This window comes from Pan paniscus, chromosome 20 (assembly GCF_029289425.2).
Source record: "Pan paniscus chromosome 20, NHGRI_mPanPan1-v2.0_pri, whole genome shotgun sequence".
Taxonomy (NCBI): Eukaryota; Metazoa; Chordata; class Mammalia; order Primates; family Hominidae; genus Pan; species Pan paniscus.
In genome coordinates, this window is record NC_073269.2 from 16,880,664 (window position 1) to 16,906,091 (window position 25,428).

The 25,428-nt window shown below is 44.7% G+C and overlaps 1 protein-coding gene across 1 annotated transcript; it reads left to right on the plus strand.

Annotated features, from left to right (window-relative positions):
- Positions 1-315: 315 nt before the first annotated feature.
- Positions 316-22,611, plus strand: LOC100986980 (zinc finger protein 763). The gene is given in 4 exon segments (XM_008966326.6): positions 316-12,023; positions 12,229-12,289; positions 12,977-13,872; positions 13,875-22,611. Coding segments are annotated over 4 exon segments (2,229 nt in total). The 5' UTR covers positions 316-11,800; the 3' UTR covers positions 14,924-22,611.
- Positions 22,612-25,428: the final 2,817 nt, after the last annotated feature.

Consider the following 25,428-nt stretch of genomic DNA (forward strand, 5'->3'; position numbering starts at 1 on the left):
TGTCCTGTCCCTGCGCGGTGACTGCGGCCCTGCCCCTGAGCCCTCTCTGGGCAGTTCCGCGCCCGCAGCCCCGCGTCTCCCCAGATTGTGCGGAAGCCACGGGAGGGTCATGGGGGAAATCCCGACTCGTGTGTAGGGTTCGTGCGTGGGAGGAGCAGTGGTCTGTGGGGCCCCCAGTTCCCACTTTCTCCTGTTAAAAATGAAGCTGAAGTACATTAACAATTAAAGAGTTCATTTGAGCAAACAGCAATTCAGTAATGAGAACCACCCAGTCCTGGCTTGTGGTTTGTCAACTGAAAAAGCCAAACAATGTAAAATAAAGTTTATTCGTAGCCAAATAGGAGAGACCTTGGCAAGGGAAACACAACCCCAAGAAGCCTATAGTGAGTGGTCCCGAGGCGGCTCAAGACAATTTGGTTTTATTCATTTCAGAGAGACAGGAATTGCAGGGAAAATCATGAATCAGTGCCTGGAAGGTGTAAGTTCCATTGGCAGAAAGGGCGGGACCTGTGGAAGGGGGGTTAGAAGGCACAGGTGGTTGAGGGATTCTGTAGGTGGCCGCTGGTTGAGAGTGTGAAGCTTTGTCTAAAGTTTGGAGGAGGTAGGAAGGAATGCTGAAGGAAGGGGGTCTGTTATCTGCCACTTGATTCCATCCCAGCCAAAAAACAGTCCTGTTTCTCTAGATTTTATGAATTCCAAGGCATGACTTACCCTTACCTGGCGTGGCCTTAGGTCTTGTTTGTAATTTGGTATCTTCTTGCCACAAGCAGTCTGTTTTTCCAGTCAGATAATGTCTGTTTTTACATGAATGTGCGTCAGTTGCTGCATGTAAACTCCTAAAGGGAGAGGGTATAAGGAGACCTGTCTCACCTCCCATCCTGTCATACAGAGGCACTCAATTTTCAGGGTTTTTTGGGGGTTCCCTTAGCCAAGAGCCAGTCACTTCACTTACCTGGGAAGGTACTTTGTTTGTTTTTGTTTTTGTTTGAGACAGAGTCTCCTTCTGTCGCCCAGGCTGGAGTGCAATGGCTGGATCTCAGCTCACAGCAGCCTTTGCCTTCTGGGTTGAAGCAATTCTCCTGCCTCAGCTTCCTGAGTAGCTGGGATTACAGACATGCATCACCATGCCTGGCTAATTTTTGTATTTTTAGTAAAGATTGGGCTTCACCATGTTGGCCAGGCTGTTCTCAAACTCCTGACCTCAAGTGATCCACCTGCCAAGGCCTCCCAGAGTGCGGGGATTACAGATGTGAGCCACCTCGCCTGGCCGCAAGGTATGTTTTTAAGTTTGCAGGTTGAAGACTGGGCTTTTATAAGGTACATGAGGAGACAAATGAGATAAATGCCTGATTGGTTGCAGAGATGCAGTTGCCTTATTTGGACTTGTCACTCCGAAATAATCGAAAGGTTCAGATTTCAGTTGGAAGAGTTTATTCAAGCAGAAAGATAGCAATGGCCCAAACAGGAAAAACACAGACTCTAGAGAGAAGGACTCAGTCCTCCAAAATTGGAAGTTAAGTTCTGGCTTTATATTACCCGGAAAAGAGGTCCTCATCAGCCCCCAAGAGGGTTCTTGGATCTCACACAGGAAGGAATTCAAGACAAGTTGCAATGTACAGTGTGTAGAGAGTTTATTGAAAGCTACTCTGGGCCAGCATGATGGCTTAGGCCTGTAATTCAAGCACTTTTCAAGGCCAAGGCGGGAGGATCACTTGAGGTCAGGAGTTCGAGACCAGCCTGGGCAACATAGCGAAACCCCTTGTCTTCCAAAAATAACAAAAATTAGCCGGGTGTGGTGGCCTGTGCCTATAGTCGCAGGTACTTGGGAGGCTTAAGCGGGAGAATCACTTGAACCCAGGAGGCAGAAGTTGCAGCCCAGCCGAGGACTCGCCACTGCACTCCAGTGTGGGTAACAGAGTGAGACCCCATCTCAAAAAACAAAAAGAAAATAAACAAGAAAGAGTTGAAGACCAACCTGGCTAACACAGCAAGACCCTGTCTCTTTTTTTTTTTTTTTTTTTTTTTGAGACGGAGTCTCGCTCTGTTGCCCAGGCTGGAGTGCAGTGGCGCAATCTCGGCTCATTGCAAGCTCCACCTCCCAGGTTCACGCCATTCTCCTGCCTCAGCCTCCCGAGTAGCTGGACTACAGGCACCCGCCACCACGCTCGGCTAATTTTTTGTATTTTTAGTAGAGACGGGGTTTCACCGTGTTAGCCAGGATGGTCTCAATCTCCTGACCTCGTGATCCACCCACCTTGGCCTCCCAAAGTGCTGGGATTACAGGCATGAGCCACCATGTCCAGCCCCTGTCTCTATTTTTAAAAAAAGAAAAAAGAAAAAGAAGGAATGTTCTCTGTTACAGAGTAGGGCATCCTCATAAAGCAAGTGGAGGAACATTCTGTCTAAGTTTTTCTTATGTAGGGGTCTTGTCTATGTAAAGACTAAACTAAGCTGTGCCACATGAACGTAGGTTCATGTGGGCTGACAGTGTCGCAAAATTTATTACTCTGTTGATTTAAAGAAAACTATCCTTTACCTTTTAGCACACAAGTGCATTAAAACATAACTATAATTATCTTGAAAGCACATACTATTATGAGTATTGGGACATCCGGATGTTCTGTTGTTGTGGGAGTGTAAGGATACTTGCAGGCATCTTCAGGCTGTTTTCTTAATGTCAAACATTTTATGACCATGGGTTGTGACTGGCAAGGAGTGTTTCTTGTTAGTCTCAAGATGGAGCTGAACTTAAATTGGTGTTTCTCTGGCTCCCCTAGGCACTTGCTTCCCTAACACTTATATAGGCAAAAGGCAAATAAATATAACAGGATTACATTTTCCATAGAAGGCTGATGTATGAGGTACAATAATTTAATTTTTTTTTTCTTTGAGACAATGTCTTGCTCTGTGGCCCAGGCTGGAGCAGTGGTGCGATCATGGCTTACTGCAGCCTTGACCTCCCCAGCTCAAGCACCTCAGCCTCCCCAGTAGCTGAGAGTACAGTTGCCCACCAGCACACCTGGCTAATTTTTTGTATGTTACGGAGATGGGGTCTCGATATGTTGCTCAGGCTGGTCTCTAGCTCCTGGCCTCAAACAGTCCTCCTTCCTTGGCCTCCAAAAGTGCTGGGATTATAGACATGAGCAAATGCACGTGGAAAACAACTTAATTTGTAGTGGTTTGCTTTTTTCCCCCAGAGCTTGTTTTCTTTTCTTTCTAGCTGGTTTATATTTCCTTTTCAATTTAAAAAAGTGAATTTAATATTCTAGCTGAAGACAACATGATAGCCATGAAGTCTTCGTGTGAGAAAGTTAAGAGGGAAATTAGTCTACTATAGAGATCAGTAGTAGAGAGGGGCCTGGTAGGATGGCTCACACCTGTAACCCCAGCACGTTGGGAGGCCGAGGCAGGTGGATGGCTTGATCTCAGGAGTTGAAGACCAGCCTGGGCAACATAGTGAGACCCCATCTCAATTGTGAAAAATCATATTAAATTTAAAAAAATAGTGACAAGGGAAAGGGTCTTTCCTGTTTCCCTTCAGTCATTTACAACATTTTACAAAACACTATAGGTAAGAAAGAAGGCAAATCTGTAATCAGGGAAAGGAGGGTTCCAGCTAGCTATGTGAAAGCTGTGTGTCATGTGACTCAACCCCATGATCACATTGCTTCAAGATGATGTAGAGATTCATCAGCTTAAATTTTTGAATTACTTGGTTGTTTTTGCTTGTTTGTTTGTTTTGAGACAGGGTCTCACTCTGTCGGCCAGGCTGGAGTGCAGCGGCGTGATCTCAGCTCACTGCAGCCTCTGCCTTCTGGGTTCAAGTAATTCTCTGGCCTCAGCCTTTCCAGTAGCTGGGATTACAGGTGCGTGCCACCACACTCTATTTTTAGTAAAGACAGGGTTTTATCACGTTCGCCAGGCTGGTCTTGAACTTCTGTCCTCAAGTGGTCCATCCACCTTGGCCTCCCAAAGTGGTGGGATTACAGGTGGGAGTCACCGCACCAGGCCTGACTTACTTGTTCACACAGCCTATATAGGTAGAAAATTTCTAGTTATGTAATCAGCGGTTAATTGGTGGATTGTGCCTGATTAAGCATAAATTTCATTTCCCTATACATTAGTAATTTCCACGAGTTGTATTTAAATATCATTTCAGGATCCTTAGGTAGGACCTTAGGACACTACACACAGTTTGGCCTCATTGCTTCTTATTTAAATTTTTTCACATTCTCCAGGGCAACTGGTTTCCCCTTACATTTTCCAAATATATGGGATGCAGCGTCTCAAATCCTCCACCCTCATACCACAGCCTAACTCTTCAAGGGCTTGCAGTGAAATCTGTTTCTGAACATTTAACATGACAGGAAAGCAGAGAATAACCACTAGACATTTTCCTGAAAAAACCTTTCTGCCTCTCCTCCTTTTATCTTTCCTAGACACAGACACCTTATCAGGATGTCTTTGGGATGAGATTCCTTTCTGGAAACTTTACAGGGTGATGTGTCTTCAGTACACCCTCCTATCTTTTCCTGGTTTTGGGTTTTAGAATTGCCTGGGGCTGGCTCAAGATCCCCACAACTGCCACGTCTCCTGGAGGGTCTCATGGGTATTAGTGCCTAGGGGAGTGAGACCTCCCGAGGGAGCAGCTGAATGCCTTATGGTGGAGGAGATGCCTGGTATACTCTTCATCTACATAACCAATTCTTGGGGTGCTCAGCTTCTGTCTCCCAACTCCACTTTCCATTAATTGGAGACACATGGCTGTTCTGCCAATCGGATGTTGCTAATGAGGAAAAACAGAGATGATTCCTGTCCTCTGGATTGTCTCAACTGTGAAGAGAGAAATATCCCAAAAGACAAGGAAAGGCCACTCCAACAAGGATGTATTTAGCTGTCCCACAGGTGGTCACCAGAATGCAGCTGAGTAAGTCCTATATGTGAGTTAAACACATGGAGGAACTGGGAGGAGGTGGAGAAATAGAAACTGTTCAGAGTTTGAGTAAAGTTTTCTTCTGTTATAACAACGTTAAATCCATAAAGAAAATGCATGCTAAGGTAATATATAAATATAAGAACTCACTATAACAGGTAACTCTAGAATTAATTAAATTATTGTATATGGAGATGATGGGAGTAGATTGATTATTCTCCTGTAGATAACCATTTGTCCCTGCTTTTTCTGTTAAGTGTTCACCACTTGTATCATTGGCTGGCAATACCTGGTTTGTCATAGTTTCACATTACCTTAAATAGATGTCCAGACCAGGTGCAGTGGCTCACACACTTTGGGAGGCTGAGGCTGGCAGATCACCTAAGGTCAGGAGTTTGAGACCAGCCTGACCAATATAGTGAAACCCCATCTCTACTGAAAATACAGCATTAGCTGAGCGTGGCAGCGCATGGCTATAATCCTAGCTACCTGGGAGGCTGAGGCAGGAGAATCGCTTGAACCTGGGAGGTGGAGGTTGCAGTGAGCCGAGATCCCGCCTTTGCCCTCCAGCCTGGGCAAGAAGAGTGAAACCTTATTTCAAAAAATAAAAAAAAACTAAAAAACTAGATGCCCTGGTCTCACAATTTGCTGTTTTCCATTGGTCTGTCTTTCCATCTCTCTGTTAATACCATTTTCTCTTAATTAGTGTAGAGTTCAAAGCTGCAGTGTATAGTAGGGATATTGCTTCTCTATCTTAGTCATCTTGGGCTGCTACATCAAATTACCATAGACTGGGTAACTTAAAGAATAAACATTTGTTTCTGACAGTTCTTGAGGTTGTGAAGTCCATGTTCAGGGAGTTGGCAGATCTAGTGTCTGGTAATGGCCCTCTTCCTGGTTTGCAGATGGTCATCTTGTGGTTTCTTCACATGACAGAAAAGAGAGGAAGCTGGCTGTCCTGTGTCTTCCTATAAGAGCACTAATCTCATTCAGAAAGCATCTACCTTTATGCTCTCATCTAATCCTAATTAATTCCCAGAGATATCAACTTCTAATACTATAGTGGGGGGGTAGGTTATTAATGTGTGATTTTTTTAGAGTGATGCAAATATTCACGCCGTAACGCCCTCCAACCATATTCTATAGAGCATCTTGGCTGTTCTTAGTCATTGTCTTCTATTTCAGTTTTTAGAAGTACTTTTTTTCTTAATTTTAGTGAAAAAAACAAACTGCCTTATAAATTTCATGGAATAAAATATAACTGTAGTCGTATTTCAAAGAGGTTACATCATAGTGTTATTTAATCTCCTTTTAAGGACACATGACATTTTTCCATTTATTGCATTTTATATTGATGTTTTTCAGTGTAGACTTTTTGTATAATAATCATTTTATATCCTTCCTGAGACTTTTTTGGACTTCAAGAAAATTAGTTTTAATAGAAATTTTTGGCTGGGCGCGGTGGCTCACGCCTCTAATCCCAACACTTTGGGAGGCCAATGTGGATGGATAGCCTCAGTTCAGGAGTTTGAGACCAGCCTGACAAACATGGAGGTTTCCATGTCTACTAAAAATACAAAATTAGCCAGGCGTGGTGGCAGAGGCCTGTAATCCCAGCTACTCAGGAGGCTGAGGCAGGAGAATCGCTTGAACCCAGGAGACAGAGATTGCAGTGAGCCAAGATGGTGTCATTGCACTCCAGCCCAGGCAACAAGAGCAAAACTTTGTCTCAAAAAAAAAAAAAGAAAAGAAAAGAAATTAGTCCAGCCTGGGTAACGTGGCAAACCTTGTCAATACAAAAACATACCTGGTCATGATGATGTGTACCTGTAGTCCCAGCTACTCAGGAGGCTGAGGTAGAAGGATCTGTTGAGCCTAGGAGTTTGAGGCTACAGTGAGCTATGATTGCACCACTACACTCCAGCCTGGGCAACAGAATGAGCCTGAGACCCTGTTAAAAAAAAAAAAAAGGGAAGAAAAGAAAAAAGAAAAAAATTAGTTTCAATAGAGTATGTTGTCTTTTAAAAATTACATTCAACAGGTTGTGGCTGATAATTGAAATTCACTGAGATTTATTTCTGTATAAAGTGTGCATTCTAGAAACTTAGTAAAAATATTACATATGCACAAAATACATAAAAGAATGCACAACGAATCCAAATAATGATGGAGCCAGTATTGGGAATAAGATAATTGCCTTACTTTTTATACTTTCACAACCTGGGTATGCATCCCCATCAGTATATTTTATTTTTGCACGTTTTTTATGCAAATGATAACCAATATGTGATATTTTATATTGGATTTTAACTCAGTTATGAACCTTACATGGAATGTTAGTTAATTCACTTTCTTATTTCATTGATTTTATTATTTAGAACAGTGGTTGTTTGCCCAAAACGTTGAGCAGATAATCCACAGAGTTCCCACATTTTTCTTCCAAGCTCATAGTTCCCCCTGTTTTAAACATCTTGACTGGCCAGATGCTGTGCCTCATACCTGTAATCCTACCACTTAGGGAGGCTGAAGCAGTAGGACAGCTTGAACTGCAGTGTTGGAGTTCAGCCTAGGCAACACAACAAGACCCTGTTTCAAAAAAAAAAAAAATGGTTTTAAACCATATTGACTGTGTGTAGTATATCCCACAATTGATGCAAGAATATATTACATGTGAATACGATGGAAATTGAAGAAACCAATATTATTATTACCTAAAGTCCATCTTTTACATTAAACTTCACTCTTTTTGTTCTGTGGTTTAAGACAACTACATGTGTCTTGTATCCACCATCACAGTCTTATACAGAAACGTTTCACTGCCTTCAAAATCCCCTGTGCTCCTCCTAATTCTATCTCTCCCCTCCCTCTTTTGCCACCCCTGTTTATCCCTGGCAACAAATGATGATGTTCCTTCCTCTAGAGTTTTGCATTTTCCAGAATATCACATATTTGGAATGATGCTGTAAGTGGCCATTTCAGACTTGCTTCTTTCATGTAAAAATATGCCTTGAAGGTCTCTCGATACCTTTGTTGCTTGACGACTCATTTATTTTTTATTTTTATTTATCTAAAAAATTTTTGTTTTGTGAGAGACAGGGTCTCAAACTCCTCAGCTCAGGTGATTCTCCCACCTCAGCTTCCCAGAGTGCTGGGATTCCTCTTGTGAGCCACCACGTTCGGCCACTCATTTTCTTTCATCACTAACATTCCATTCTATGGGTGTTACCATAGTTTGTTTCTTTATTCACCTATTGAAAGGCTCATCCTGAGCCTGGTGTGATGCCTCATCCCTGAATTCCCAGCATATGGGAGACTGAAGTGAGAAGATTGCTTGAGGCCAGCAGTTAGAGACCAGCCTGGTAGATACAGTGTGAGACCTCATTAATTTTTTTTTTTTTTAAAGACTCACCTTGTTTGATTCTAGTTTTTGGCAGTTATGAGTAAGGCTGCTAAAAATGTTTGTGGGAGGACTTTTGTGTGAACATCAGTGTTCAGTTCATTTAGGTTAATATGTAGGATTGAGACTACTGAATCAGTAAGACCATGCTTATTTTCTTCAGAGCTCCACAGACTGTCTTCCAAATTGGCTGTAGAATTTTCCATTCACATCCATAGTGAAGGAGAGTTCACTGTCTCCAGCATTTGGAAGTGTCAGTGTTTGGGATTTAGGCTACTCCACCAGGTGTTTGCTGGTGCCTCATTGTTTTCTTTTCTTTTCTTTTCTTTTCTTTTCTTTCTTTCTTTCCTTCCTTCCTTCCTTCCTTCCTTCCTTCCTTCCTTCCTTCCTTCCTTCCTTCCTTCTTGCTTTCTCTCTTTTTTTTGTTTTTTGTTTTGTGTCTAGTTCTTGTTACCTAGGCTGGAGTGCAATGGCATGATCTCAGCTCACTGCTGCCTCTGCCTCCCAGGTTGAAGCAATTCTCCTGACTCAGCCTCCCAAGTAGCTGGGATTACAGGCATGGTCCTCCACTCCTGGTAAATTTTTGTATTATTAGTAGAGATGACATTTTACCATGTTGGCCAGGGTGGTCTCAAATTTCTGACCTCAGGTGATCCACCCGCCTTGGCCTCCCAAAATGCTCAATTATAGGTGTGAGCCACTGCCCCTGGCCTGTTTTCATTTACTCTTTAATAACATGCAATGTTGAGCATCCCGTCATATGTTTGTTTGACATAATTACATTCTTTAGGGGGAGGTATAGTTGGAAATATTTTGCCTTTTTTGGGGGGGGGGGTGGGGTGTAATCTGGCTCTGTCGCCCAGACTGGAGTGCGGGGGCATGATCTCAGCTCACTGCAACCTCCACCTCCCAGATTCAAACAATTCTCCCACCTCAGCCTCCCAGGTAACTGGGACTACAGGCACATGCCACCACACCTAGCTAATTTTTGTATTTTTAGTAGAAATGGAGTTACATCATGTTGGCCAGGCTGATCTTAAACTGCTGACCTCAAGTGATACGCCTGCCTCGGCCTTGCAAGGTGCTGGGATTACAGGCATGAGCCACCACACCTGGCTGCTACCATGATTGATTTTCATTACTTACTGTGAAACAAAACTTAAAACCTATCAGCTTAAGGAATTTTACATGTACAGTTGAGATAGTTGGAGAAATCTACATAAGTTCTGTAAGATGAATTCTATTGTGTTCTGCCTTTTGCAATTATCCTGATGTTTCTTGCATGTCATAGTACGGGCCAAGATGTTATTTTCTTTTTTTTTTTTTTCGTTGAGACTGAGTGTTACTCTTGTTGCCCAGGCTGGAGTGCAATGGTGGAATCTCGGCTCACCACAACCTCCGCCTCCCGGGTTCAAGCGATTCTCCTGCCTCAGTTCTCCTGAGTAGCTGAGATAAAACGCATGTTTAGTAAAGATGGGGTTTCTCCATGTTGGTCAGGCTGGTCTTGAACTCCCAACCTCAGATGATTTCTGCCCCACCCACACCCCCCAAAGTTCTGGGATTACAGGTGTGAGCCACTGCGCCCGGCCAAGATGTTATTGATTTTTTTTTATTATTATTACTTTTTGAGACGGAGTCTTGCTCTGTCGCCCAGGCTGGTGGCGCCAGTGCAGGCACAATCTCGGCTCACTGCAGTCTCCTCCTCCCGGGTTCAAGTGATCCTCCTGCCTCATCCTCCCGAGTAGCTGGGATTACAGGACCCCACCACGGCACCCAGCTAATTGTTGTATTTTTTAGTAGAGATGGGGTTTCACCATCTTGGCCAGGCTTGTCTCAAACTCCTGACCTCATGATCTACCAGCCTCCACTTCCCAAAGTGCTGAGATTACAGGCGTGAGCCACCGCCCCAGCCAAGATGTTATTTTCTTTTTTTTTTTTTTTTTTTTTTTTTGAGATGGAGTCTTGCTCTGTCGCCCAGGCTGGAGTGCAGTGGCGCAATCTTGGCTCACTGCAAGTTCCGCTTCCCGGGTTCACGCCATTCTCCTGCCTCAGCCTCCCGAGTAGCTGAGACTACAGGCGCCCGCCACCGCGTCCAGCCAATTTTTCGTATTTTTAGTAGAGACGGGGTTTCACCGTGGTGTCGATCTCCTGACCTCATGATCCGCCCGCCTCGGCCTACCAAAGTGTTGGGATTACAGGCATGAGCCACCGCACCCGGCCTTTAAGATGTTACTTTCTAAGACTAAATAATATCCCATTGTATGTGTATGCTTACTACATTTTGTTTATCCATTCAGTCATCAGTGGATATGTGGGTGGCTGCACTGCTCATTACTGCCACCCCAGGAAGGTTGTATAGTGGTTAAATCTATGCTTATTACACCTGGATATATACACCTGGATATAAACTGGAGTTTCTTGTTTGCCCTCTTGTGTACTTACAGTGCCAGGTTTTTCTTAGGAATGTCCCATCTGCCCTTGTTATCAGCATCTATCTAGCTACACTCTGACAGGATAACTGCAAACTGAATGATTCCTGGGCATCATAATGGATGTTTCTTTCTACTTAGGTGTCTCCCCTCCTCTCTGCTTATATCTAGCGTGCCCGATTTGGGTGGTCCCTGGGGTGTGGGATTTCCCAGGGGCTCTCTCTCCTGCTCTTGGCTAGCTATCTGCCTTCTCTAACAATGTCATCAAAGATTACACTTTGGGAACAGGCATTTTCAAGGATACACAGCCTCAGGGCTGCTAATGTTAACTTTTTTCTGCATATTAATTCATAGGACTCTATTATGACAGGTGCTACAGACCCACAGTTCAAAGAGACATTAGGGACAGCCCAGGCAGCTCCCTTTTCTCCCTAGATTCAGTGAATGCACACATTTTCCCAACCCACTGTGGCTTTACCCCTTGTTCAGTTCTAGCATCACAATTGCTTTATGAACCAGCAGAGCATGGTGGCACATGCCTGTGGTCTCAGCTACTCAGGAGGTTGAGTCATAAGAATTGCATGAACTCAGGAGGAAGAGGTTGTAGTGAGCCAGTATCGTGCCACTGCACTCCAGCCTGGGCAGCAGAACAAGACTCTGTCTCAAAAAAAAAAAAAAAAAATTGCTGGCCAGGTGTGGTGGCTCATGCCTGTAATTTCAGCACTTTGGGAGGCCGAGGCTGGCGGATCACCTGAGATCGGGAGGTCAAGACCAGCCTGACCAACATGGAGAAACCCTGTCTCTACTAAAAATACAAAATTAGCCGGGTGTGGTGGCGCATGCCTGTAATCCCAGCTACTCGGGAGGCTGAGGCAGGAGAATCGCTTGAACCCCGGTCATGAGCCAAGATCGCATCATTACTCTCCAGCCTGGGCAACAAGTTGTTGTTTTGAAAATCCATCTCAAAACAACAACAAAAATGCTTTATGGGAGAAAGTACAGAAAGCGAGAAAGGGATGTGATGACCAAAGCAGGGAATAAATGTTTGGAGTCCACGGCAACTTCTTGGGAATAGAGTCTAGGCCCCCAGTGCTGTCACTCTCACCCATCCTCCTCTACACATGTGAGATGTTTCAGGACCCAGTGGCCTTTGATGATGTTGCTGTGAACTTCACCCAGGAGGAGTGGGCTTTGCTGGATATTTCCCAGAGGAAACTCTACAGGGAAGTGATGCTGGAAACTTTCAGGAACCTGACCTCTATAGGTAAGGATGACATATTCCTTCCCTCAGTCCATTAGTGAACCAGTGTTTCTAGCTCATGAATGCTGTTGAGTCATTTGGAACATAGACAGGAAATACTTTGATGAATAAATGAGGTATGGCTGCAGTAAATGATGGGCATAGAATCTAATAATTTTTTCACAGTTTTATATTGCTTCAGGACTATTTTTCTGTGTCTGTATTTTAGGGAAAAAGTGGAAAGACCAGAACATTGAATATGAGTACCAAAACCCCAGGAGAAACTTCAGGTAATTGGCACTTAAAGAGAAAGCAGTGTCTCTAGATGATTTTAGTATATGATAATATGTTGAAGAGAAGTAAAACAAAGAACTAAGTCCAGTATCAAATTCATTTCTTCTTAGAATATTTTCTCAAAATCATATATTTACATGTGACTAAGTCTGAGGGCTCACTCCTGTAATCCCAATCCTTTGAGAAGTGGAGATAGGAGGATAGCTTGAGGCCAGCAGTTCAAGAACAGCCTGGGCAACATAATGAGACCACAAATCAACAACAGCAAAAAATTAGCTGGGCATTGTGGTATGCATCGTAGTCCTAGCTACTCAGGAGGCTGAGGCAGAAGGATCACTCGAGCCCCCAGGAGTTAAAGGCTGTGGTAAGCAATGATGATATCACTGTACTCCAGGATGGTCACAGGATGAGACCCTGACTCGAAAGAAAAATCACACAGAGTATTTAGTACTTGTAAAATAGTTTACATGGGAATAGTATTAAGCCCCTTATGAATATTTTTTTAAACAATAGGTATGACTATGTCACCTTGTAGAACATGTTGTCCATTTACCTTCAAACAATTCAGCCAGGGCAGAAAGCCTACACCTTGATGGACCATGTTAAAAATGCAAGTGCAATACTTGTTGATTAATACAAAATTACTCATAAACCCTTCATAATGTGCTTCTCACTTTTGACAGGAGTCTCATAGAAGGGAATGTCAATGAAATTAAAGAAGACAGTCATTGTGGAGAAACTTTTACCCAGGTTCCAGATGACAGGCTGAGCTTCCAGGAGAAGAAAGCTTCTCCTGAAGCAAAATCATGTGATAACTTTGTATGTGGAGAAGTTGGCACAGGTAACTCATCTTTTAATATGAACATCAGAGGTGACATTGGGCACAAGGCATACGAGTATCAGGACTATGCACCAAAGCCATATAAGTGTCAACAACCTAAGAAAGCCTTCAGATATCACCCCTCCTTTAGAACACAAGAAAGGAATCACACCGGAGAGAAACCCTATGCTTGTAAAGAATGTGGAAAAACCTTTATTTCCCATTCAGGCATTCGAAGACGCATGGTAATGCACAGTGGGGATGGACCTTATAAATGTAAGTTTTGTGGGAAAGCCTTCCATTGTCTCAGATTATATCTTATCCATGAAAGAACTCACACTGGAGAGAAACCGTATGAATGCAAACAATGTGTTAAATCCTTTAGTTATTCTGCTACCCTTCGAATACATGAAAGAACTCACACTGGAGAAAAGCCTTATGAATGTCAGCAATGTGGGAAAGCATTCCATAGTTCCAGTTCCTTTCAAGCACATAAAAGAACCCACACTGGGGGAAAGCCATATGAATGTAAACAATGTGGCAAATCCTTCAGTTGGTGTCATTCCTTTCAAATACATGAAAGAACTCACACTGGGGAGAAGCCCTGTGAATGTAGCAAATGTAATAGAGCATTCCGTAGTCACAGATCCTATCTTAGACATAAAAGGAGTCACACGGGAGAGAAGCCTTATCAATGTAAGGAATGTAGAAAAGCATTCACGTATCCCAGTTCCCTTCGTAGACATGAAAGGACCCACTCTGCGAAAAACCTTATGAATGTAAGCAGTGTGGGAAAGCATTATCTTATCTTATAAGTTTTCAAACACACCTAAGAATGCACTCTGGAGAAAGACCTTATAAATGTTAGATATGTGGGAAAGGCTTTTATTCTGCCAAGTCATTTCGAAGACATGAAAAAACTCACACTGGAGAGAAACCCTATAAATGCAAGCCATGTGGTAAAGCCTTCAGTCTTTCCAGTTCCTTTCAATATCATGAAAGGACTCACACTGGAGAGAAACCCTATGAGTGTAAGCAATGTGGGAAAGCCTTCAGATGTGCCCCACACCTTTGAAGGCATGGTAGGACTCACACTGGAGAGAAACCCTATGAGTGTAAGGAATGTGGGAAAGCCTTCAGATCTGCCTCACACCTTCAAATTCATGAAAGGACACAAACACACATAAGAATACACTCTGGAGAAAGACCTTATAAATGTAAGACATGTGGGAAAGGCTTTTATTCTCCCAAGTCATTTCAAAGACATGAAAAAACTCACACTGCAGAGAAACCCTATGAATGCAAGCAATGTGGTAAAGCCTTCAGTAGTTCCAGTTCCTTTCGGTACCATGAAAGGACTCACACTGGAGAGAAACCCTATGAGTGTAAGCAATGTGGGAAAGCCTTCAGATCTGCCTCAATCCTTCAAATGCATGCTGGGACTCACCCTGAAGAGAAGCCCTACGAGTGTAAGCAATGTGGGAAAGCCTTCAGATCTGCCCCACACCTTCGAATCCATGGTAGAACTCACACTGGAGAGAAACCCTATGAGTGTAAGGAATGTGGGAAAGCCTTCAGATCTGCCAAGAACCTTCGAATTCATGAAAGGACACAAACACACGTAAGAATGCACTCTGTAGAAAGACCTTATAAATGTAAGATATGTGGGAAAGGCTTTTATTCTGCCAAGTCATTTCAAATACATGAAAAATCTTACACTGGAGAGAAACCCTATGAGTGTAAGCAATGTGGAAAAACCTTCAGATCTACCTCACACCTTCGAAAACATGGTAGGACTCACACTGGATAGAAACCAAAGCAAGCCAAAGCAGGTGAATCACCTGAGGTCAGGAGTTCAAGACTGGCCTGATCAATATGATGAAACCCCTGTCTCTACTAAAAATACAAAAATTGGCCAGGCGTGGTGGCCTACTTCTGTAATCCTAGCTAGTTGGGAGGCTGGCACAGGAGAATCGCTTGAATCGGGGGGGCAGAGGTTGCAGTGAGCCAAGATTGTGCCATTGCACTCCAGCCTGGGCAACAGGAGCAAAACTCCGTCTCAAAAAAAAAAAAAAAAAAAAGACTTGGCCTTGTGGTGAGGGGATGTCAGCTCTAGACTCCTGGAGCTGTTTTTGCCTTATTCTCTAAAGACTAAAATATTTCATAAAATGTATGGGTGCTGTTTACCAGAAAGCACCTTGGGTAAAACATAGAAATTCATTTATGCCTTATAAAGCTATTTTTTTAAGGTTGGTTTAGTGAGTCACAGGAAGCTAATAAATTTGTATAAATTGTCTAAATACAGCCTTTTCTTTCTCTGATAATGTGCTGTTGATACTAACTTGTCAACAGCCTGTTTATTTCAGCCATGTAAAGTTAATGGCAACATGGAAGAGTCACTTTTATATATTATGCAATGGCATGGAAAAATTCATTTTCATTAAGGTTCCAATGAAGCTGCTCTTCAGAAACGCATATTTAAAACTCCCTAAGGTCAAAGTCCAGGCATCACAGGATGCAGCATCAATCACTGACCAAACCCTGTCTGTGTGTGGAGATGACATACCCAGTCCCAGATAATGTATCCACATCAGTGAAGGGTGGAATCATTGATTGTCAGATCACACAGCATGACTCACAGCAGGGAAGACAGGGCAGTGACAGAGGTGGGGGCACCTGAGCAGGTACAGTGGCTCACACCTGTAATCTTAGCACTTTGGGAGGCCAAGGAGAGTGGATCACTTGAGGTCAGGAGTTCAAGACCAGCCTGGCGAACATGGTGAAACCTTAAGAAATAGATAAATTAGCTGGGCATTGTGGTGTATCCCTGTAATCCCAGATACTCAGGAGGCTGAGGCAGGAGAATCGCTTGAGCCTGGGAGGTGGTTGTTACACTGAACTGAGATCACACCATTGCACTCTCCAACCTAGTCGACAGAGCGAGACTCTGTCTCAAAATGAAAAAAACAAGAGTTGGGTGCACCTGAATCCAACCCTGGCCTTATCCTCCCTTGAAGGCCAAATACACCCTGACACTTTTAACCAAACAGTAGAAACAACACCATCCACTTGACCCCAAATGTGACTTTCCACAGGATGCAAGCACAGTGTTGGAATGGCCAATGACAGTGACAATGAAAGTGCAGGGTGAGGGTGATGAACAGGACACACTGGAGAGCCTGACATTGGCCTAGACTATGGAGGTGTCTTGATGCTTCACAAAGAGCCCAAGGAGCAACCCAAAGAGACACTGGAGCACAGGCCCATAGGGTGTTCATATGCCAGGAAGGCCACTAATTTTAGAAGGCAGTGATGGTGCCTGTTTGAGTCCGGATGCTTTATAACTTCTGCTTTTCTGCATCTGCTTAGATAAAGAAATCTGCAGTTTTTGAGTTTCAGTATTTAGAAGTAAGTTATTTTAGCAATCTACACACTTGTGGTTTATTCTGAGCTAACTTCAGACACACAGCTACAGATAGGGAATATCACGAGTATTTCCAAGGCTAAAAGTCTTCATGAAGTCAGTGGGACCCTCTTATGGGAGGGTTTTAAGACCCACAATCAAAAAGGTGGGGAAACATTAGAGTGGAAGGAGGGCAGCAGGTCAGGGGCCTTCCCCAGAGGTCTAACACAACCAACATTATTACCCTGGATGAAAACCAATACATATCACAACACCACACACACTCTTCAATGTTTCACAGACGAAATGTATTCAAAGCTAAGCTTCCAGAATTCCACTTTACACAATAAGGTTTTAATATCACTCTGTGTTGATGTTAGGCAATTACTAAATAGCATTTTCTGGTTATCCATGGAAAATACCTTGATTTCTGGGATATGAAAATGCTCATTTTTAGATATGCTTGTTTTTGAACTTTTTTAATAAAATAAGGTGAGAAAACAGGAAAAAAATTTTCAGATCAAGGAACTTAGGTGAATTAATAGGAGAAAAGTCATACAAATTTATTTAACATGTATATATGGGAGCCTTCAGAATGAAGACCCACCCAACAATAAGACAAAAAAGCTTACATACAATTCTGAGGCCAGGAAAAATGCAGACTTGGCATGGCCAAAAAAATTCCAGGTTTGGTGGGGAAGTCATTTTTAATGGCAAGACAGATTATGCTAAAGGAAAGGAAGAAGCTTGGCTAGCAAAGGAGACCTTGTTATGTAGATGAAGGCTCCCTCAGAGAGAATAGGTGGGAAATGCTGCTTTTCAGACTTTTATTTAGAATTTTAAGTAATAGAGTCAGGATTATGCTGTGTTGCCCAGGCTGTTCTCTAATTCTTTGTCTCAAGCAGTCCTCACAGCTCAGTCTCCCAAAGTGCTAGGATTCCAGGCATGAGCCACCATTTCCAGACAGGGTTTGTCCCCTTGTAAAGAATTATTCATTGCTGGGCACAGTGATTCACAGTGACGTCTGCCTGGTATCTGCCTGTAAAGGAAGCATGGCACCAGCATCTGCTCAGCTTCTGGTGAAGGCCTCAGGAAGCTTTCAATCATAGCGGAAGGTGAACGGGGAGCAGGCAGTCACATGGCAAAAGCAGGAGTGAGACAGACAGTGGTGTAGGAAGGTGCAGCTCACTAGAACTCACTGATTATCACAAAGACAGCAACAAGCCATGAGAGAAACAAGCCATAGATCCCCCTGACCCAAACAACTCCCATCAGGACTCACCTCCAACACTGGGGATTGCAGTTCCTCATGACATTGGGTGGGAACATACATTCAAACTATCACGTGACAATATTACTTCCCTCAGTTTATTAAAGAACAAGTGTTTCTAGCTCTTCAGTGCTGTTCAGTGATTTGGAATATGGACAGGGAAAACTTTGATAAATCAGGCATGGCTGCAGTGAGCCATGAACATAGAATCTAATAATTTTTAAACTAATTTTATAATAGCTGGGCATGGTGGCTCATGCCTGTGGTTCTAGCACTTTGAGAGGCCAAGGTGGGTGGATGACTTGAACCCAGGAGTCTGAGAACAGCCTGGGCAACATGGTGAAACCCTGTCTCTACAAACTTTTTAGCCAGGATGGTGACATGCACCTGTAATCCCAGCTACTTGAGAGGCTGCAGTAGGAGAATCACCTGAACCCAAGAGGTTGAGGCTGCAGTGAGCTGTGATCATGCCATTGCACTCCAGCCTGGGTGATAGAGTGAGACCCTCATCTCCAAAAAAACCCCATAATTTTAGAATCAGGACTATTTTTTATGGATCTGTATTTTAAGAAAAAAATGGAAAGACCAGATCATTGAAGATCAGTACAAAAATCTCAGGAATAATCTAAGGTAAGTTTCCCTCACAAGATAAAGCATTCTCTCTCTAGAAAATCTTATACTGCCTGAAAATGTTTTGGTTTTTTTGGAGACAAGAGTTTCACTCTTGTTGCCCAGACTGGAGTGCAATGGCTCAATCGCGGCTCATCGCAACCTCTGCCTCCCAGGTTCAAGTGATTCTCCTGCCTCAGCCTCCCAAGTAGCTGGGATTACAGGTGCCCACCACCACGTCTGGCCAATTTTGAATTTTTAGTAGAGATGGGGTTACTCCGTGTTGGTCAGGCTGGTCTCGAACTCCTGTCCTCAGGTGATCCGCCTGGCTTGGCCTCCCAAAGTGCTGCAATTACAGGCGTGAGCCATTGTGCCCGGCTGAAAATGTTTAAAATATGCAAATAAAAGAAATAAAACCAGCATCACATTTATTTACTCTTAGAAAATTTTCTCTAAAAACATAATATTTAAATGTGACATAGGCTAGGCACAGTGGCTCACACCTCTACTCCCAGCCCTTTGGGAGACCAAAGCCAGATGATTGCTTGAGGCTAGTTGTGAGACCAGCCAAGGCAACATGGTGATACATCACCTCATTAACAAAAAATGTTAGCTGCGCATGGTGGCACTTGCCTGTAGTTCCTGCTACTTGGGAGGCTGAGGCAGGAGGATGGCTTGAGCCCAGGAATTCCAAGCTACCATGAACCATGCTCAATTAGACTCCTGCCTTATCACAAGGACAGAGGGCTTTCTGTATCCTAAGGTTCTTGCCTTGGTATACTGGAAGAATTGTATCACACGTGGGCTTGGAGAATGAGTGCAAGTTTGTCTTTTTTTTTTTTTTTTTGAGAAAGGGTCTCACTCTTGTCGCCTAGGCTGGAGTGCAGTGGCCTGATCTCGGCTCACTGCAACCTCCACCTCCCAGGTTCAAGTGATTCTCCTGCCTCAGCCTCCTGAGTAGCTGGGATTAGAGGCACCCGCCACCACGCCCAGCTAATTTTTGTACTTTTAGTAGAGATGGGGTTTTGTCATGTTGGCCAGGATGGTCTGCAACTCCTGGCCTCAGGTTATCCACCCATCTACGCCTCCCAAAATGCTGGGATTACAGACGTGAGCCACTGCGCCCGGCCGAAAATGCGAACTTTCTACTTTGGGTACTACCATTTTGGCGGGCATCAGATTCATGCCCGAGCTCTGTGGGCGCTGCTGCCTCTCTCCACCTCAGGCACCACATCCCAGGAGCCCCAATCCCACTGCCTGGCTTGTGCTTTAGAACAGCTGCTGCTGCAGGGCCCTCAGCTGCCACTACCAAGTTGCGATTTAGAAGTCTTTTAATGCATTTAAATATCTTAGAATTTGTCTTCCCCACTTTATACACACAATCATGAGGAGAGCAGGGACTCTATTGGTGTCTTATTCACACAGTGGGATTGAGGGTGTTTGTCTCATGAAACTGATCAATGAAGTGAGAAACAGCTGAATAACCTGCAGGGGGGCAGCAGAGCCTGAGGCCAGTGTGGAGCCTGCAAAGGAAGGGAAAGGGAGCTCCTTGGGGGCTTCGGGGGCTCCCCGCCTTCCCCTGCAGGTGGCCTCCAGCTGCCCAGAACAGCTGCAGAGAGTGTGGATTCTGAGAAGCTGCAGGGCCCTGGAAAGCAGGAGACCCACGTGCAGGTGCGCTTAGGGGGTTCCATCCTTTCTGAGGTTGCCCTTCTGGAGCCTGGGGCCATTTTCTGGGAAGTGTTTTGGTTTTGAAATGTATAGGGTCGCTGGGGTCAGAATGTAATTGTTACATATGAAGAAAATCTGTGAAGGTCAGCCTCAGTGAGACTTGTTGGGTTTGTCTTATAACAGGGTTTATGAAGTTGACAGTTTATTTAGGTCAGAGCTTAAATTATCACCAGGTGAGAGTTTCCTGCTGAGGAAAATGAAGATCTGGAAGGAGAGAGCATTTTCTACACTGTGAAGGGGCGCAGAGTTGGGGTGAGGGGAGCGAAGATGAGGACGCTTTGGCCTTGCCTCATCTGCATTTCTGGCTCCCTGGAGGACATCTGCTTCTCCCTCCTGGTGTGGTCATTCTTGGCCTGGTCTGGGTTCCCTTCCTGCTCTGAGGCAAAGGGGGTGGCTTTGTGGGGGCAATAGGCCCTTGGTGTCTGTCCTAAAGGTTTGCTGAAAACTCATTGACATGAGGCAGTTGGAGTAACTCTGAAAAGGCATACAAATTTATTTAGTGTATACACACAAGAGCCTTCAGAATGAAGACTCCCCAGCAATAACACAGAAAAGCTTATATACCATCCTGAGGACAGCAAAGAATGCAGACTCATTATGGTCCAAAAATCACGTTATGTTGGCAAATCGGATGTAGTGGCAAGACATCTTCTGAGAGAGGGAAAGAAAGGGGCTTGGCTAGCAAAGATGGACTGTTATATAAATGAAGCCTCTCACAGAGAGAAGAGAAATGCTTCTTTTCCAACTTTTTAACATTTTTCTTTTTATTTGGATACTTAAATAATGAAGGTGGGAGTCTCCCTGTGTTGACCAGGCCTTCAACTCCTTGCTTTAAGGCAGGGATGTCCAATCTTTTGCCTTCCCTGGGCCACACTGAAAGAAGAATTGTCTTGGGCCACACATAAAACACACTAACACTAATGATAGCTGATGAGCTAAAAAAAAAAAAAAAAAAAGAAAAGAAAGAAAAAAATCGCAAAAAAACTCCTTTTTTTTTTTTTTTTTTTTTAGCCAGAGTCTCACTCTGTCGCCCACACTGGAGTGTAGTGGCGTAATCTTGGCTCACTGCAACCTCCACCTCCGGGTTCAAGCGATTCTCCTGCCTCAGCCTCCTGAGTACCTGGGACTACAGACGCCTGCCACCACACCTGGCTAATTTTTATATTTTTAGTAGAGATGGGGTTTCATCATATTGGCCAGGCTGGTCTTGAACTCCTGACTTTGTGATCTGCCCGCCTCGGCCTCCCAAAGTGCTGGGATTACAGGCGTGAGCCACAGTGCACGGCAGAAAATCGCAAAAAAATTTTTTTAATATTTTAAGAAAGTTTACTAATTTGTGTTGGGCTGTATTCAAAGCCGTCCTTAGCCCGCAGGCCATAGGTTGGACAAGCTTGCTTTAAGGGATCCTCCAGCCTCGGCCTCCGCAATTGCTGGGATTGGAGGCGTGAGTCACGGCTTCCTACCTGTGTTCAGGTTTTAAAGACGTCAGACCCCGAATCTCTACTAGTTCCAGTGAAGGGAAATAAGCAGGGAGGAGGCCATGGCTTTGTTAACGGAGATTCTCCGCAGATGCGCATTTTCCTCCCAAAGGCACCTTTGCAAGACCACACTGTTGGCCAAGCGGCCACGATTTCAAAATATGTCAAAGGAGTAACCGGGTGCGGTGGCTCACGCCTGTAATCCTAGCACTATGGGAGGCTGGGGCGGATCGCTTGAGCTCAAGAGTTCGAGACCAGCCTGGCTGAAACCCCGTCTCTACTAAAAATACAAAAATTAACAGGGGTAGTGGAGCACGCCTGTAGTCCCAGCTACTAGGGAGGCTGAGACAGTAAAATCGCTTAAACCCAGGAGGTGGAGATTGCCGTGAGCCAGGATAGCGCCACTGCACTCCAGCCTGGGTGACAAAGTGAGACCCAGTGTCAAAAAAAAAAAAAGTCAAATATATTTTGGGGTAAAAAAATTTAATTTCCTTCACCTCCATTGGACTCTTGAGTCTGGAATTCCCTACACACATTTGTGACCCTGTGCAGGACGAAGGACCCCATTGAGTGAAAAAGACAACAGTGTCCCTTGTAGCAGTTAGGAGCAAGTTTGGCTCAAATGCCAGTATCCGAAGAGCAGGGAGCTGAAAGTGAGCCCATTTAGGGAACCTGCAGCTGGAATAGCAGCGACCGGCTCTGCAGCGACCTGTTACCCAGGGCTTCTGCTGTCACTCAGGGCTGAGGGGGCGGGGTAGGATGCCCTATCCAATCGGGGTGCTGGGGCGGGGCCCTGCCAACTGTTTATCCGCCGGAAGGAGGGCGCCGCATTGCCGGTCTTCTCATTGCGGGGCTGCTAGAGGCAACCTGAAGTCAGGATTCTTTCTTTCCTGCTGTGAGAGGGACGTCCCTCCTCCGTAGCTTTTGTCTCTCTATTGCCTGCGCCGTGTCCTGGACTGCTCACGGGAGTTCTGCAGGAGACGCCGGAATATCTGGAAGCTGAAAAATGGTGAGTGTGCGGAGCCGGAAACCCCGAGGTGGGTTTGGGGGTTAGGGGACGGTCTGGTCAGAACCGCGGAATCGGCTGTGGCGGAACGCGGGCCTCCATGTTGCGACTCGGGGGTCTGAGGCCCGAGTTCCCCTGGCGCAGCTCAGCCCTGGGTCCCCTTGGCCTCAGGGTGGGTCTGGGCGGCAGTCGGGACCCCAGGCGTCCTGCCGTCCCTGCGCGGCGACTGGGACCCCTGCCCCGGAGCTCTCTCTGGGGAGCTCTGCGCCCGCAGCCGCGCGTCTCCCCAAATTGTGCGGAAGTCATGGAGGGAATCCCGCCTCGTGTGTGGGGTTCCCAGTCACACGTTTCTTCTGTTAAAAATTAAACTGAGACACTGTTAACAAGTAAAGAGTATTTTGGGTAAACAGCCAATCATGAAGGAGAAACACCGGGTCATGACTTGTTTGTTAACGGAAAAAAAAACCAAACAGTAAAATAACTTAAAGAAGTTTTATTTTGACCTGGCGTGGTGGCTCACACCTGTAATCCTAGCACTTTGGCTGGCCGAGGTGGGTGGGTCACCTAAGGTCAAGAGTTTGAGACCAGCCTGGCCAACAAACCCTGTGTAGGGTCCAGCCCTACTGGGCCTGTGGGTTTTTCTCCTCGTGTACGGAGACAAGAGATCGTAGAAATAAAGACACAAGACAAAGAGAAGAAAAGACAGCTAGGCCGGGGGGACCACTACCACCTAGATGCGGAGACCGGTAGTGGCCCGGAATGCCTGGCTGTGCTGTTATTTATTGGATACAAGACAAGGGGGGAGGGTAAGGAGTGTGAGTCATCTCCAATGATAGGTAAGGTCACGCGAGTCACGTGTCCACCAGATAGGGGGCCCTTCCCTATTTGGTAGCTAAGGCGGGGAGAGAGGACAGCTTATGTCGTTATTTCTTCTATGCATTTCAAAGACTTTAGTACTTTCACTATTTCTGCTGCTGCTATCTAGAAGGCAGAGCCAGGTGTACAGGGTGGAATATGAAAGCGGACCAGGAGCGTGACCGCTGAAGCACAGCATCACAGGGAGATGGTCAGGCCTCCGGATGGCTGCGGGTGGGCCTGGCTGATGTCAGGCCTTCCCCAAGAGGTGGTGGAGCCGAGTCTTCTCTAACTCCTCCGGGGAAAGGGAGACTCTCTTTCCCAGTCTGCTAAGTAACGGGTGCCTTCCCAGGCGCTGGCGTTACCGCTAGACCAGGGAGCCCTCTAGTGGCCCCGTCCAGGCGTAACAGAGGGCTCACACTCTTATCTTCTGGTCACTTCTTACCGTGTCCCTTCAGCTCCTGTCTCTGTATGGCCTTGTTTTTCCTAGGTTATAATTGTGGAAGAAATATAATTATAATATTGGAATAAAGAGCAATGCTACAAACTAATGATAATGATATTCATATATAATCATATCTATAATCTATTTATAGTATAACTATTCTTATTCTATATATTTTCTTTATTATACTGGAAACAGCTTGTGCCTTCGGTCTCTTGCCTTGGCACCTGGGTGGCTTGCCGCCGACATCTCCCCCGTTTTTATTGACTAGGATCGTCATCGCCATCATTGCTTGTCGCTGACTTCGGACTTGTCCTCGGACTCCTTGGAGACATCTGCAGACTAGAAGTAGACAACATAAACATACCAATATTAATAATGCCAGTGACAACAATGATCCTCCGAGGGGTTTGATCCATTTAAAGGGATTAAGATCAGACAATCTTTTAGTTATTCCCTCAAAAATGTCTGAGCCAGGACAGTAGTTAAATGAGCCTGTGAGGCCTCAAAAATTTGTTCTTTAAGTTTTGAAATATCTAAGGTTAAATTATCATCCTATTCTAAATGATGAGGTTATTGAACAATTATGAAAATGTTGCCTAGATGCTTGGGATAAGAGTCAAGATGATGGCAAAGTATGTCCATCTTTTATGCCCGTCAGACAGGGACAACATGAACCCTATGCAGACTTCATTGCCCATCTTCAAGACGCAGCAGAAAAAGCTATCCCTGATAGCCATGGCCAATGACTTGTTGTAGAACTTATGGCTTATGATCAAGCAAATCCAGATTTCTTCTCCTTATCACTGTTTAGGAATGCAGCTAGGAGCTAGAAGACAAGAATTAAGCCCCACGATGGTCACTTCTCATCGTGTCCCTTCAGCTCCTATCTCTGTATGGCCTGGTTTTTCCCAGGTTATAATTGTAGAACAAAGATTATTATAATATTGGAGTAAAGAGCAATGCTACAAACTAATGATTAATGATATTCGTATATAATCATATCTATAATCTATTTCTAGTATATTCTTATTCTATATATTTTCTTTATTATACTGCAACAGCTTGTGCCCTCGGTCTCTTGCCTTGGCACCTGGGTGGCTTGCTGCCCACAACCCTGTGTCTAAAAATACAAAAATTAGCTGCGCATGGTGGTGGGTACCAGTAATCCTAGCTACTCCGGAGGCTGAGGCAGGAGGATCACTTGAACCCGGGAGATGAAGGTTACAGTGTTATGAAAGACCTTGGCCGAGGGAAATAACCCCAGGAAGCCTCGAGTAAGTGGTCCCGAGGCAGCTCATGACAGTTTGGTTTTATTCATTTCAGGGAGACAGGAATTGCAGGGAAAATCATGACTTAGTGCTTGGAAGGTGTGAGTTCCTTTGGCCGAAAGGCGGGACTTGTGGTAATGGGTTAGAAGGCACAGGTGGTTGAGGGATTCTGTGGGTGGCAGTTGGTTGAGAGTGTGAAGTTTTGGTCTAAAATTTAGAGGTGGATAAAAAGGAACAAACTAATGGCATT